At 33.1% G+C, this 16,178-nt stretch overlaps 1 protein-coding gene across 1 annotated transcript; it reads left to right on the top strand.

Moving 5' to 3' along the window:
- The first annotated feature begins 4,861 nt into the window (after positions 1-4,861).
- LOC137398327 (matrix metalloproteinase-15-like) lies at positions 4,862-15,713 on the top strand. The gene is made up of 6 exons (XM_068084435.1): positions 4,862-5,092; positions 8,128-8,257; positions 8,949-9,175; positions 10,717-10,921; positions 12,332-12,504; positions 14,931-15,713. Exons 1-6 carry the CDS (start codon positions 4,862-4,864, stop codon positions 15,390-15,392), a joined length of 1,428 nt encoding a protein of 475 aa, XP_067940536.1. The 3' UTR covers positions 15,393-15,713.
- Positions 15,714-16,178: the final 465 nt, after the last annotated feature.

Below are 16,178 nucleotides of genomic sequence, written 5' to 3'. Positions count from 1 at the left end.
CTTAGTTTTAATAGCTGTATCTGGACACACCAAACGACAGACTTTAAGATTTATATATAAAGAATACATGGACGAATCTATAAATAGAATATTATGTCCTCGATAAAAACAAATGTTTAGTTAGAACTTCAGTTTAACTATTATAAAGTCCAGCATACTTATAGCAAACAGAAGCTCTACAAGCACTCCCTTTCATGTCAGTTTTCTCAACATTAGGCATCCTGTATGGCATTCCTTAAAGATATTAGTCTATCCACGCCCTGTCTGCATAGTTCATAAAGAGAGGCTACTGAATCCAAAACGTTATCAAGTGCAGACGTAATATCAATCAGGTACAAAGACAATCGCCCTACATTTTCCAGACTCACTGATTGTTTGAACATATCTTTTTGAACTAGAAAAAAGTATTTTTGTAAAAAGTAAAAAGTGTATTTTTATTTAAAATAATACCCGCATGAAAGACTTTTGCTTATGGTGTTTTACTACAACAGTTTCAGTCCACAGTCATTAATTTAGATTGATACTCAGAAGACTTAAGACCTTCGGTTGACTATCTCTGTTTGTGAGCTGTCAAAAACGTTTTCCATGACAATTCGTTATGTTGAATCATGTAAATTAAAGTTACTAGTAACCTGGCAGTTTAGTGCACCACGAGAGATTGTCAGGTGTAATAACTGTCCGCACAATTATTCCAAAATGCTGCAAAGTCCCTCTTGCCACACTTGAGAAGAAAGACTCGTGTAGCTATATCTATATATTATATATTATATATTCTAGTATGCTGACAGTCTCGTGCGCCATGATAGTTATTACCCATATTATCATCATGTTTGATAACTATGTGCACAATTATTCCAAAATGCTGCAAAAGTCTTTCTTGCCATCCTTGAGAATATGAAACACATAAAACATGAGAAACACATAAAACAGCTATTTTAGAAACAAGTTGTTTACAATGATTTGGTACATGCTAAAAGATATCTTGGTTATGCTTCCTCCGTTTAGCAAAGAAATATAATAAAAACTTTAACAACATAAATAATTTTTTTTAAGAACCCTTACCTTGTAGGGATTTCAGGCTATACGAACAGAAAAATACATGTAAATAGCTTAATCTGTTCCGATAATCTTTCCAAACTCACCTCATTTGCCCGTCAAAAAGGAAAGAAATATGTTTAACTTTTCAATTTAATCACTGTACAGTAACTGTGATGTTATTGTTTGTATTGACAGACTTTCTTTTTCTTATCACTTCTACTCACTTTAAAGTGTATGATAATGTTAATTTTATGTTACAGTAAGTTAAGTGGAAGAATGACAAGTCTTCAGAATCTCATTAGCTGATATTATATTATAAGTTGGTAGTTGATAGAAATTGGTAAGTAGAAGATTTTTGAGGTACAACATTTAGACATACATTCAAAGTTTTATTTTTTAAGTCTATGGGTAAGTCATAAGTTAAGTCTATTGGTTCACTGAGGTTTAGAGCTAGAGTTCAGATGGCGTCACGGTTTCCTTTTAGTAAATTTCTAGACAGCCATAAAAAAATATTGCAAAATTCATTTCATAACTTTATTTGCTTCAGAACGTTCAAATTTGCTAATCATAATCTAACCACAAGTGTAAACAAGAGAATCAGAGATTAGGAGCGAAACACCTGTTCGTAATATTATAACATATGTAAGCAAATAGGCTGAGTCATCCGTGCAATCATACATACTGCTTACATAAAGATCTGGCAGCAAATTAGCAATCTCCATAGCTACCTATATAAAATGTTGAACCACTGTATATGACATAAATATAAATGAAATATATCAATAAACATATAGCAACAGAGAGAGATCACACCATAGAAGATAAATAAAAATTTGGTGGTTGCAATTGTTGAAATATGGTTTGAATTTAGAAAAAATATTGTTAATCAAGTACCAACCTGCACTAACAATTGACATTTTTTACAATTTTACATTCCGTTTATTTATTTTATTTATTGTATATTAAGAAAGTCGGTAAGGTATAATCTACCCTCAATTTTGTAAAGTCTACTAATAGAGAAAGCTGAAGAATATACTGCTAAAACTGAAGAAATTAATTTCTTCAGATTTTAGATGATGAACTTCAGTTTAATCCTTAAATCAACATTTCAAAGTCTTGTCTTCATGAAAAGATAATAATTTCTTGTGAGTTCCATTGTATTAGTTTTGCTCTTGTGATGTTAATGTACAGTTCATTTTGTGCACCAGTACAACGTATACACTGAAATATTGACATTAACTTTGTACCACTGATGTTGTCAAGACATTTTCAAGTTATGTGCCGGTCTAGCCAACGACAATAACTTCAATATAATAATATAAGAACTATACATTGTATAATTATACATTATATAAGTATACGATGTATAATTCTATACATGGTTGCAGAACTTTACTGATAGGCTGCCATCACAAGTTTGTACTTGCTCGATAAGGAGTAAGCAAAAGGCAGCAAAGCCTGCGAAAGAAATTCATTGCTTCAGATTTTAGAGTAAAATGGTTTTTATTGGTCTTAGTATTTTCAACTAGTTCTGGTCTTACACATTTAGTATCAACTTCTAAAACTTCAAATAAAAACTTTTACAAGTTTAAAAAAGGTACAGTATTTGTCTTTGCTCTAAGAGTTAGCACCGTATATTATAAGTAGCAATTGTTCAAGACCTTCTAGGCCAGTGGTTCATAACCCTAGGATTTTGATGAGTCAGTTTTGGAGGGCTGGCAGAGGTCCAGACACAGAAGTGGTCTCTCAATGGCAACCAAAGAAGTCACAATAATTTATAGTTCACGCCTCTAAGAAAGGATATGCAATTTGTTGTGAGTTCATGCATTGCATTGATTTTGTTTCTTGAACGCATTGTTGTTAAGAACAGTTCATTTTTGGCATCGGTAAAGCATATACGTGTCTTGAATGTGAAACAAATCATTTTAGTTTTTTATAATGGAGGGTTTGGAAAAAACAACATATATAAAACTGCTTCAGTAAGACTAACAAGATTGACAACCACTGCTCTAGGCTCTAGTAACTTTGGTAAGCAGTTCAACCAGAACAGCAACAAAACTAAATTACTTTTGCTACAAAACTTGAAATAGAACTTTTAAATATTTTACTGTTCTTATTACAAATAGCTTTCTGCCAATGTCAATGACCATTTGTAGGTAGAAACCACCAATCCAATGCCATGTGCATCACAAATACAATCAAAATGCAGATTCTTTGGCTTCAAACATCAACAAACAGTTTTGACTGACACATTACGCAGAACGTCACCGTTATTGGTTTACACTTAGGGCTTCAACAAGGCACAAGACATGATATAGTTGGCTCCGTTGCCACTCGTCAACTTTGGCTCTAGATCAGCCTAGATCTGCGCAAATGCGACTGTCACATGTCATTTAAGGTGATTATTCTCCTTGTTGAATTATCATATCTAATTGTTATTTGTGAGACCACAAAATCCATCATCTTTCTCATATCCTTGTCATCAATATACCTGATAATCTCCATGTCCTGCTTACAAATCTCAATATAATCAACTAGAAGAAGGTTTTGAAAAACCTTGCAAATTATAGCAATCTAGTATTTGCTTGCAAAAATATGAAAGGATGATTACTATATGAATTTTATTATTCTAATTTTTTTGTAATTTTTGACTAATTTGGATTGACAGACAGCATAACTTTTACTAGAATATTTTCAATTATTGCGCGATGCTTGAGCATCAAAATCTAATTTTTTTTTCTTCTAGTAAACACTGTCATTTATTTTTATCCCTAAGATCTACTATAAAACCGAAACATTTGCATAAAAAAGTCACAGGCGGTTTTCTTCTAACTCAGGTCTGTGTGAGGTATCTTTGAGGCTTTGGTAATAGCTGTACAGCTCAGACCAGGCGCTCCTCCTCGCAGTGTTTCAAACTTTCCAGTTGCTCAACTTTACGAAAAATTGAGAACAGAGAAACAAATAAAAAATGGCGTAAGTCTATTCTCAATTTTTAACAAGTATAAGATATGATGTTTTTGATGCGTTTTTGTTTACTTTAAATTAATATAAAAACATCTAGGGAAATATTTATAACTCAAATCTGATCAAAATTAGTCAAAAAATGAATTTACTACCAAATTTACCAATAGACATAGATGTGTTTTATAGATGTATTTTAAGGTATGTTGTACATATAATTTGAAAGTTTTGTTTAACCACTTTCATGCGGATTGTATAGTGCGTAGAGATAAAAATTAGATTCATGATGAACTGCAGTTTAATCTTAAAATCAAAATTTCCAGGTCATATCTTTATGAAAAGATAAGCAATTTGCTGTTAGTTTATTCATTGTATTGGTTATGCTCTTTGAGCACAGCGATGTTAATGCACATTTCATTTGTGTACCAGTAAAGCTTATACATTGAATTATTGGCATTAACTTTGTACAACTGACGTTTTCAAGGTACGTACTGATCTAGCCACCGACAATAACCGTAATAAAATAATATAAGAATTATACATTATATAATTATACATTATATAATGTATAATGCTATACATGGTTGCACATTATGTACATTGTATACTTGGTTGCAGAACTTTACTGATAGGCTGCTATTACAAGTCTGTACTTACTCGGTAATGAGTATGAAAAGGCAGCACAGCCTGTGAAAGAAATTATTCAAGAAGGCTTACCAGAACTCGCATGGCCTTCGGTATTTTAAGAAAAATGCAAGAAATACTTTTAGAGTTTACTGTGCCAAAGATTGCAAATAATCTCTCTATTTACAGAAATTACGCTCTTTTGATCACCGGGACTTTGCTTCTTTCCGCGTCAGCAATGCCTCTGGCTGATGATCTACATCAGCAGGCTGCCAGATCTCCGTCAACATCATCTGAAGATTCAACCACAACCACATTCTCTACTGAGACTACACCCTTCTCAACCACACCATCTACAATAAACCCTACCTCAGATTCCACAACTGACTCGACTACTCCCAAGACCCTTTCTCTGGCCAACTACCAGTTTGCGTACAGTTGGCTGATACACTATGGGTACATCGAAGAGGTAAATGTCACACTAGATGTCAGTTTTGTTGATGTTTGGTTTAAACAATAAGCTAGAAAATTTATGAGTTTTACGGGCTGAATGGTAAACTTTTTAAAACCTGGCTGTCTGACAACTTGTTTTTTAGCTAGTTACGAGAGTTGAACTCCAATGGGGAGAGCATTCGATATCCAGTAAAAACCTACTGTAATCTTGCCTAAACACATTAAAGTTGAGGGTACTAGGGCCGCTTTGGGTTCTAACTAATTTATACACTCCTTTTTAACTCTGCAATGGTTACTTAATGTGTAGACACGTGTTGCATTGCAGCACAGACTGATGTCAACGCCAATTTTACTTTGAGAAACCAATCAGAACACAGCCCAAATGAACTGATTGCAAATCTTTCGCAGAAAAAATGTTTTTTTTTGCACAATGAAAAACTTTGAAACGATGAAAACTTTGAAACAATGAAATTTCCAAAGTGCAAAGCATAACAACTCAGTGTAAAATGCTGTCAGTTGAATGGCAGCTCTCTTTCATCAGAATAGTTAAACTGGCAAAGCTAGAAATTAGGTAAAAGAATCCTTTGCACCTCTTCCCTATTGTTTGCACTTTTATTCATAACTGACATCAGATCTTGTCAAATCTATAGTATTATTATTAGTTGATCTAAAATGTACTGGTATAGGTTTGTTAACTTTAGCATTCCTAACTTTTCATAGTCAAACATTAAATTTATTTGAAAAAAATTCCTTCAATACTTTTTTGCTATGTATAACTTTTTATTTGCATTAATAATCATCAACAAAATTAATTGAATTAATCAATTCATTTATTTTACAAACATTAATGAGTTCTTGTCAGCAATGTGATTAAAAATGGAAAAATAAAAAGAGTATATTTGAAAAAAATGATTGTGCTTTCTTGAGAGAAATGAAAAGACACACATTGGGAATTATTGAACAAAAGTTAATTGAACAAAAGTTGGTAATCTAAGAATATCGCAGAAAAGACTGGTTAGGGAATTGTCTTCTCTACTACAGTGTTCTGTAGTAACAAAAAGTTTATATACTCAAACTTACGGAAAAGTTTGGTAAAGTTTTTTAGGTTTTACGCTTAGTTTTTTTTTTCTAGATTAAAGGTCAGTTATTCCTCACATTGTCATGTTCTCAGACTACCAATCTTATTTGTTCAAGCAGAACCATCTAACTACTAACACTGTGTTTACTTCGACAAATTCTAAAACTCGTGTCTTTTCTCGTGTGTTGTTTTTATTAGACTAGCATCAAGCATAATAATGAAAATTTCAAAGCGATATAACATTTTTTTGTAAAGTTTTGTTTTAAAACTGTAATATCGGCATGACAATATCTAAATTACTAATTTTATTGTAAATATGTGTCAATAAAAGTCTGCAGGACCTCCTTTAACCTTTAAGCAAAATCTTTAAGGTTGAGCTGAACTCATGGTGATATTTGATTTACCAAAACATTATGCCATTGTTTTTTATAAATTTCTCCAAAACCAAAGCCAATTAGTAGCTTTAAAACAAAGAATTTTTCTAAACAGTTTCTCCTATCCTCATTTTAGTGAAAAATAACAATTTATACTGTAAAAAAAAACTTGTCAAAGAAAGCTTACAGTAAGTAGGAATGGATTAATAGATTTATACTAATAAACCTATTTTGTCATTGTGTGCGGTTGTGTCTGTTAGTCTGCAAAAACTTTTTTGCATTTTCAAGTTTTATTCAAACTCCACAAGCATCTGCTCCATGCCTTTTGTCAAGTCACTAAAAATAATTATTTGGTTTGGAACTCTTTCTGGTTCCTGAGAACCAGCCTTTTCAACACCAACCTGCAGAATATCTGATGAAAAACAGCAGTAACCCTGAACATCGCCAAGATTAGTGGTAGTTAATTATTGAAAATGTTGGCTTGAATCAAAAGAAGAAAAATCTGAGAAATGTGTTATGATTACCAAATGGTGACAGCTTTTTATGTTTTATCTTAATATGATAACCTCAATTACACATAGGTTGTTAGATGGCAAACATACGTGTCATAATCTCAGATTTACAAATCCTAGACAGATAACAGACTTAATCTACTTATCCATTTTATCTCTTCCTCAAACAGTCACCTATTCAAATTATCACCAACATCCTCTGACGTCACAACAATTATTTATCAATAAATATCATTTAATAGGTGTGCTGATATCCTACTTCGGTACACTTTTTGGCAAAGGTGTAGGAGGTGGAACTCCTCCTACACCTTTAAAGAATTGGTTCCACTTCAGGCCAAGACCAAGCAATGATTCGAAATTCTGTGTAATAGATCGATGGTCGGGTTTTTGACGTTGCGCTGCACGGGATGATATTACACTAGTCAATAGCTACCCACCCTCAGTGGTCCTAGGTTTCAATGGTTAAGAAAAAGTAAATAGCTGGTTGAGCAGTAACACATCACAGACTTTTAAATAGTTTGCAACTGCTTTTCAGCAATTGAGATTAATGCATTTATAGGTAACTTTTGCAGCTTTGTTTTACTGTTTTGGCAAAATATTTTGTTTTGTGTCTTTTTATTTTTAAAAGAAACACTTTGGCTAAGCTATTGCCATTGATTGAAGTATAATGATATCTATAATTTCCTAACATTACCAAATGTCACAAGTTTACCAGATACTAGATGTTTGGAATCGCTCAACCATTGATCAATTTTTTCACCTGACTACCTATGCTGGCTATGCTTATGTTTAGCTGTAGAAATGTTGTATGCGTAGACATACATATCCATAATTGTTGTGATTATCTGACTAAGGTAATAGATTAAGGTATGACTTGACACTTTACTTGGTGATGCTATGAATGTGAACTGACGTGGAAGGAAAGCTTAGTTTTATAGATTATCCTATTAAAGCCTAATCAAAACCTTACCAAACATATACTGAATCCGCTCATAAAAATCTTGGTGAGCTTCTTTCGATAATGTTTATGAGTCATTAAGTGTAAGAAAGATAGATTAATTTGAATCTTTGCTTCTGTTCACATTAGGAACTTGTGACGGAGAATTGCACCAACTGTGCTGATGACTGCTCTTCTGACTGCTTGGAACTTCTGAGAGTATCTCTTGTTGTTCCACTCAGCAAGTTGCAGGAATCCTACAGTTTACAACAGACCAATGGTAAGCTTTTCAATTATTTCATGTATGAAGTTACCCCAACAGTGGAGCAAAATTGAGACATCTTTGATTGTGAATTTGCTGGAAAAGCATTTAGTCTAAAGATGTTTAAAATCATTTGACCAGTCATTTTTATTTCATATATGTTTGAAGTTGCCTCTTAGTAATAAAAATTGAGACATACTTGAATGTGAGTTTGCTTGAAAAGCATTTAGTTCCATAACTTGAAGAGGTTGAGGCCAGGAATAAAAACAAGATAATTTAAATCAACAGTAAATAGAATTAAGTTCCATCTCCTGTGGCTCACAACAGCGCCAGTATCGTAGAAAAAACTGCGAAGCTCGCTGCAGAACCGATCAAGTACACGGACATAAACAAAATATACTAAAATTTAATGTTATCTTTATCTCATATTCAAGTTACCAGTAGTATATCAGTTTGATATAGCACTTCCCACATTTATTATGTTATGAAACTGTTCAACTATTTTTTGATACAAGAAACCTTTAAAAATTTTATACAGAGTCAGTAACTCATTCTAGACCATTTCATTGCTATTTCGCATAATGTTATTTTTAATGCCACCAGTTTCATTCGCAAATCTTTGAATGAATCGGCAGTTGTATTACCAGTCAAAGTAATAAATAGTAATTATGAATATCTAACATCAAGGTTACAAATTTTCTCCTTATAGGAGTCTTGTCTGAAGAGGCGATGAATCATATGCTAGAAAGACGCTGTCGTAAACCAGATTATCCAAAACCATCATCTGAGAACCATGGAAGATCTAAGCGATATACTAAAATGACCAACTATAATTGGGACCTTGAAACCACACCAGTTCTTACCATCAGCTTCAAAGGCTACCTTTCAAAATTCTCCAGAGAGGATCAGCAAAGAATGGCAATAGAATGCGCTTCGGTAAGCAAGAGTCAAAATATTAAGGCCCGTAAACACTATTGCTCAAATCAATGTTTAGTTGTGTGATGGACTGCAACGATTAGCAGTTTTACTTCATCACCAATGATAAGTTGTACACACTATGAGAGATTAGCTGTAGGTGATCACTAACAAACGACGAATTATAAATTATGAAATTGCATTGGCTCTTTTGTTATCGTTAATTATCTGATTATGCAATTCATTGAGCGTAGTTCTTTGTCATGCTTGCGAAAATGAATTGAGACCCATCTTCACAACTGTTGAAATTGGATCCTATACAATCAACAAACAGTCAATCAAGATGCTAACAGTTGCGATCAACGGTTTCAAAGTTCAACATGTTGAAAGTCCATCGCATCGTTGCGAGCACGATTACGTTGGCCGCTCATTGCAAAATGACATCATAGCAGTCCATCGCACAGCTAATCGTCGATTTGAGCGATAGTGTGTCTGGAGCATTAGCTGTAAGAGATGAGCTAGCTTACGAAATAAAACCCCAGCTGGCAGATGCTGTCTTAGTTGCTTGCAAACTCTTTTCTAGCTTGCATTCACAAAAACCAGGTTGGAGTTATAGCAAGCCCTCTAGATACCTTTTAAGAAACCTCAGTCTAGCAAAGATTAATGTAATCATCAGGTGTGTTAGCATATTTAGAACCATGAGTCTCCATAGAAAATATGGCAAGAGTTGGTACTGTCATGGAGTGCCATGCTAATTGTGCTCTCTTTGTCAAGTCTTGATTGCAAAAAAATATAATTGTGATCTCCTATGCTAGCTTTTTGTTTCTTAGTGTACGTTGCTTGTTTTAAAATGCCACAGGCCGGTACGAAAGCAAAAAACCAATGTCTTTGATAAAGTAGAGATAAAAAGCTGATCCTTTTTAGAGTCAAATGACTCAGTGAAAGGAGCTAATGAAAAGGGAAGTTGGTCTTTTTTTAGAAAAAAAAACTTTTTTGGAAAAGAAAGGCTGTGCAAGACTATAGGAAAAGCAAACCAGTTATGCAAGATTGTGGTCATTTTCTTAAAAATGATACAACTGTTTTGAACAACTTGTATGAGAACAAAGCAACAAACTATAACAAATTATTCTTTGTTAATTTTGCAACAGTCTTACAATGCCAAACCCACCAACCGATATAAGAAATTTTTTAAAGAGATAATATACTTTAATCAAATATTTTAGGCACAAAAGATGAATAACGGGTAGTTTATTGGCAAATCAATCAATTGTTCTATCAAAACTGTTTACTTAATCCCATTGGGCAAAATTTGAGACAAAACTTGATCTGCTGCAAAAAAAACCAAAAGTTAATCTAATTTTACCTTTTCTAGCAAATCTGAGCATTAAATTAATCAGTTTTAAAATGTTTTTTTTTGCTGTAAATTTAAATAAAATTACTAAAATTCTTAAGTAAAATTGAGAGAACTTCTGTGAAAACAAACATACTACTGTAAAAAAGAAATAATTAGATAAATTTTAAAACAGACTAATTGAATTTATTTTCACTATCTTTAATTTTAGATGTGGGCAGAGCCAACCTCTTTGGCATTTCAACTAAAGGATTTAGGGCAAGACACTAACATTGCTATAGACTTTGTGAGACTAGATGGTCCATGGAAGTCTATAGGTACCGGACAGTCTCCAAACTACAATCCCTATTCCTACCTCAACCTCGACAGAGATGAACCCTGGAGGTTAAACAAACAACAGAACCAAAATCAACAAGGTAAAACCTGCCTTATCTTAGGATGCAATCAGTGGCTAGCTAACTGTAGATGGGCATAACAGAGACTGAAGCAGCTAGTTTTGCATTAAAACACAACTTGCTTGTGACATCATATGTACATACATATATATAGTAAAGTCTTCTTAAAATTGAATTAGGTTACTAGTTTTTGAAGTAAAATGGATTCAATTGTATGAATCTAGTTCGAAAATAGTTTTCAGCCTGTTATTTGCAACTCAGTTTTTGTGATGCAATTGAAAAAAATTGAAAATTAAAAAAAATTTGTGCGTGTCTAAGTTATAATAGACCTGCCAGTTTCAAGTCTAGTATACTTGGTTATCCCTGTCCAGTAATGTACAGGGAATAAGTAAGTGCACAATTATTCGGGTATATCTGTGTGTCTGGCTGGTGGAGTGGTGAGGGAGATAGTGTCCAGGAGAGAGGGTTTAAATGTTGCAGGTTTGAACGCTGCCTGATGCAATATTTTTTTCCAACTATCAATTATAGATACAAATGGATATTGTAGTAAAGAGTACTCTCTTTATTTTTAGCAACTCTACTTATAAACCAACTATACTTACATCACTCCAACTGCACTCTACCATTGGGTCTCTAGGATAAAGCAATGATGCTTTTACATAGCATCATAAAATGTCTCTCTTCTGCAAGTTTTATTCCAAAGCTCGTATACTCATTTGGCCTGCCTAACCTAAGTAAAAAAACTGTATGTTCTTAAAAACTATCGGCTCTTTAAAAGTTTAATCATATGTGACAAATCTGAAAATAAGATAAATTGGTTTGAAGAAATTTGACGTTATGACTCTTCGAACACTTCTGAGTTGGACCTAAATACTGCAGTAAAAATAAAAAGTAAAAAAATAAAAAAGTAAAAAATAAAACAAGACCCCAGATATGTTTATCAGAAATTTTGTATTTTAAGATTTTTACAAAATACAACTTGATATGTCAACCTGCTCTTACATGCTTACTGACATCACTAAACAATAGAACCTGAAAGTAGTAAACGTTAAAATACTAGCGCATTTAGTTAAGATAGATATAAAATTCCTTTTTACCAGTCAATGTTGTTCTAAGCAAAGAATTAAGAGAAATTAAGCAAAGTGATGCAAAAATATTAACAAAAAGCTCTTTTTGCATAACAAATTTTTATAACTTAGATTTAATTTGATAGTTAATTATAAATAGATTTTATAATTAACAATTAATGTGAATCTAAACTGATTTTATAATTCAATTTAGATTCAACATTTTTTAACATTTTCTTTTGTCTCTTCATACAATCCAGGTTTGTCAGAAACGACTATTTACTGGTTCTGTATAATCTTTTGGTATCGAACAGACTTGACAGAATTGATCTTTGGTCTGATTAGAGTTTAATAACTTTTGCAGGTGTGTCCTTAAAGTGGGCCATTTGCCATGAAATGGGACACAACATGAACCTTGGTCATTCACGAGACCCAACCGCTATCATGTACCCAACTGGTAGTGGACAAGATGAGTCACGACTCGGTCAAGATGACAGAAATGGTATCGTTGCTCTATATGGCAGAGCTGATGGCAGAGTGAGTCAATCTAAAATCTTATTTGAAGCTAAAAAGTAGAAACATAAAAATTAACATTGGTAAATTTTTAGTGTTGCTGATTTTTGTTTTAAAAGCAGAAGCAATCCATTTAAGTTGATTTATGCTTTGTTTTACCTATAAAATCGAATCAGACTTCGTAGAAAAATATTGCCATGAAAACTGCATTTTAAAAAGAAATGAATTTAAAAAAGAAATTCCTTTTATATAAAGATGTTCCAGATATAGCATGGGGAAAATGTTTATGTCTGGTGTGTTCAATTGTTTCTGTTTGTGGGACATAGGCATATGAAATTGGTAGTTGGGTATCAGGGATAGTTTTTGTTTGTGGAGGGAGAGGGGCAGCTTTGAGATAATAAAGAGCTACCAGAATAGGAAAAAACTTGGGCAAAGACCTCAGCTTGTAAAACTATGGTACCATAAATGTTAATAAATCTAAAGACAAAAAAGTTGTTAAAACTCCAACCTAAATCAATCAGCAACTTTTATGTATTTCAGTGTATAGCTGCTATATCTTTGCTTCAACATGTGATTAAAAAAAAGTTAAGGTACTAAAGCTATATCTGAGACTCCAAAAATGCTTTTGCTGAGTCAAGAATTGCTCATCTAAATCACAATCAAGTTCTAAAGCTATACTTATATCTTACTATTTTTTGATTAATAGAGTTATCTTTCTGTTCCTAGACAAAGCTTATATAACAAATGTAGATTATACATTTTTGAACCTTGCTTCTCTGCTGTAAAAAAACTTGCTACTGGGTATGAAAAATTGCTAGATTGTACATTTATTTACCATGACTGCTACATAATGTTAAAAACCTGCTAAACAGACTAGTTACCATTTGTTTAGTTTGAAATATTAAGCAAGTCAAATATTCTCTATAAGATTCTGACCTCGCACCCAACACTCTTTGTCATACGCACAGGATAGATAAGTCAAGATTACGACATAGATTAGCGCTATAATCCACGGAGATGTGTGATTAACGATTTAGCTAACGAAATAGTGAGTCAGGCCATCGTACAATGATGTATCGCAATTGGTTAATCGTAGATCAGATTATGAAAGGGTAATTTCTTGAACCACATCGATGTTTAATCCCATTCCATAGTTTATAGGCATCAGGATTTTCGAAAGACAGGCTGACATATAATCCTTAAAGCCTAACCTATGTGATCTTTGCATAAAGAATCTTGGGCACCATTTAAATTATAGAATGTTACTAAAGATTCCCTGTTACAAGTGTGAAAGATTTGTTTTGAATGCTTCAGTAACTAAACATGATGAAATATGAAGTGTCTTTAACATTTCGATTTTAAAAACAGCGATGCAAATATAAAGAAGCCATCATTGTCAGATTTACAAAAACAATTGATTCAACTATTATCAATTTTGGTAGATTCATTAACCCTTTCTAGCATGAATTACTTTTTAGTTAACCAAACCACTACAAAATTTGATTTTACGATCAGCTTTCAGACTAGTTTGTCCTGAGATTAGCAAATTTTAAATTGCTCAATGACATCAAATAATTTTTACCATATCCACATGTGTGTACACCATGTTGTACATGTGTGTACACCATGCATCCGTTCACCAATTTACATTGTCCACATTTAAACTTCTATGCTAATGTTTGACTTCATGTTATTCCAAAGGTGGCTACAGAGTGTATTGATCAGATAACTAAAGTTTGAACAATTATGAAAAAGAGTTAATAGTTTGACTCTAGTTAGAGTCAATATTAATTAGCTACTTTTTTAGTTTTCATGTAAGTTTAATTCTAAAATGTGCTACAAAACTAAGAATATACAACTTTAGTCATACATTAGTTCTTTTAGTTCATTTTCAAACTAGATATCTTAAGCAAAGTGAAATGCATTGGCGTTGACCGGGATATAGCAATAGAACCTTTTGAACAACCAAAAAAGAAAACAAGAAAACACAAAGAAAACAAGAAAACAAAAAAAGCATTGAGTTTCATAGAGTAAATAAAATTCATAGTTTCAAATAATACATCATTTAGGGTGTGGATACTCTATAAGCTAACATCTTTTATCAATATACCTTGTATAGCTTAGTGGTACATCGGGCCGATGTAAAGCTAGCGGATGCAATCTCCGATAGTCCAAAACCATCAGAATGCGAAATTTTACTTCCAACATTTTAATAGCTATAGCTGGACATAACGAATGACAGACACACAACAGACAACAAAAATTGACGTATAAAAATATACGTATATATGTTCCTTCAAATTAGTTAAGAGCAATATGTTAAATAATGTTTTGTACTCGCAACCTGAATGGTGGTACCATGTTGCTGAAAATTTCAAACTAACCTAAATTTAGTTTAAACAAAATAATGTTGATGACTGTCAACTTTTTACGGTTATTCATTTTTTTAGACGATAGTCGGAAATGCAAGAAACCTTTTGAATCGAGGTTCTCGAAGTCAATTCACTACAGCTGTCAACCGGGGTGAAGACCAAAGACAGTTTAATAACAGAAATTCAAACACTCAGTTCACCACCCCTTTTCCAAGGAATCGAAACCAACAACAATCTTCGAGACGAGGACAAAGGCAGTCTAACAACAGAAATTTAAACACTCAGTTCACCACCCCTTTTCCAAGGAATGGAAACCAACAACAATCTTCGAGACGAGGACAAAGACAGTTCAGCAACAGAAATCCAAACACACAGTTCACCACTTCTTTTCCAGTAAGTGAAAATCAGCAAGAGTCTTTCAGACAAGGGAATAGGCGATTTTCACCAACAAATGACCAAACGAACCGCAGGAGGTCAAACAGAATGCAGAATGGAAGAACTAGAAGTAGCTTCAGAAGATGGAGTAGCAGACGCTTCTAAGGTGCCTTCTAGATGCTTCTAGCCACAGTCCTTGAATCATCAACCCACCAACTACTACAGTTCATTCAGAGTGCACATGTAAAACAAAGTGCATTAGAAAACAGTTAATGAGGTTTATAAGACAGTCAACCATCTAACTAACAAACTTTTTGTTAAAAAGTTAAAAAGTGATATCTCACTTTTATATTCTGAATTAAAAAACTTGTATTGTATGTTCTTTAGATTTTCAAACTGATGATGTTTTTAGAGTTTTATTTTTAAGTAAATTTTGACAACCGAACCAAAAAGGTTTGATTGACGAATTTCATTAATTTACCAGAAGCATTACAGTTATACCAAAATATAATTAATCTCAAATTACTCGTGGTAATTCGCTGCTATAAGTACTAAGCAACAGTTCAGAAGTTCGTATTTGCTTCAACCTGTTACATCTTTCAATGCTGATTTGAAAAAACCAAAATTTTGAAAAATCAATAAAAGCTTATATGAGTGCATCAACTATTTTACTGAGTATTCATTGACTTACTTGCAAATTCAACTAATGACAGATTAGAACATGTAACTAAGAGTAGAATAGAACATAGTTGGTCTCTAGATCAAAGGGTCAAAGGTCCTGAGCGCTTGTTCTTACGCATTCCACAATCATTGGATGTATGTAAACGAATCCAAGTAAGGCTTGTCAGAGTGCAACAGAAAGAAACTCCATGCTGACATCTTTGCTAGTACAATGCAAAAATGCCTCACCTGTACTAAATATTTAAGCGACTGAATATATGTTGATTAGAC

The sequence above is a fragment of the Watersipora subatra genome, chromosome 6, assembly GCF_963576615.1.
Source record: "Watersipora subatra chromosome 6, tzWatSuba1.1, whole genome shotgun sequence".
In the NCBI taxonomy this organism is placed as follows: domain Eukaryota; kingdom Metazoa; phylum Bryozoa; class Gymnolaemata; order Cheilostomatida; family Watersiporidae; genus Watersipora; species Watersipora subatra.
Note: the sequence above shows the minus strand (reverse complement) of the source record. Positions and strands in the feature narration are given on the sequence as shown.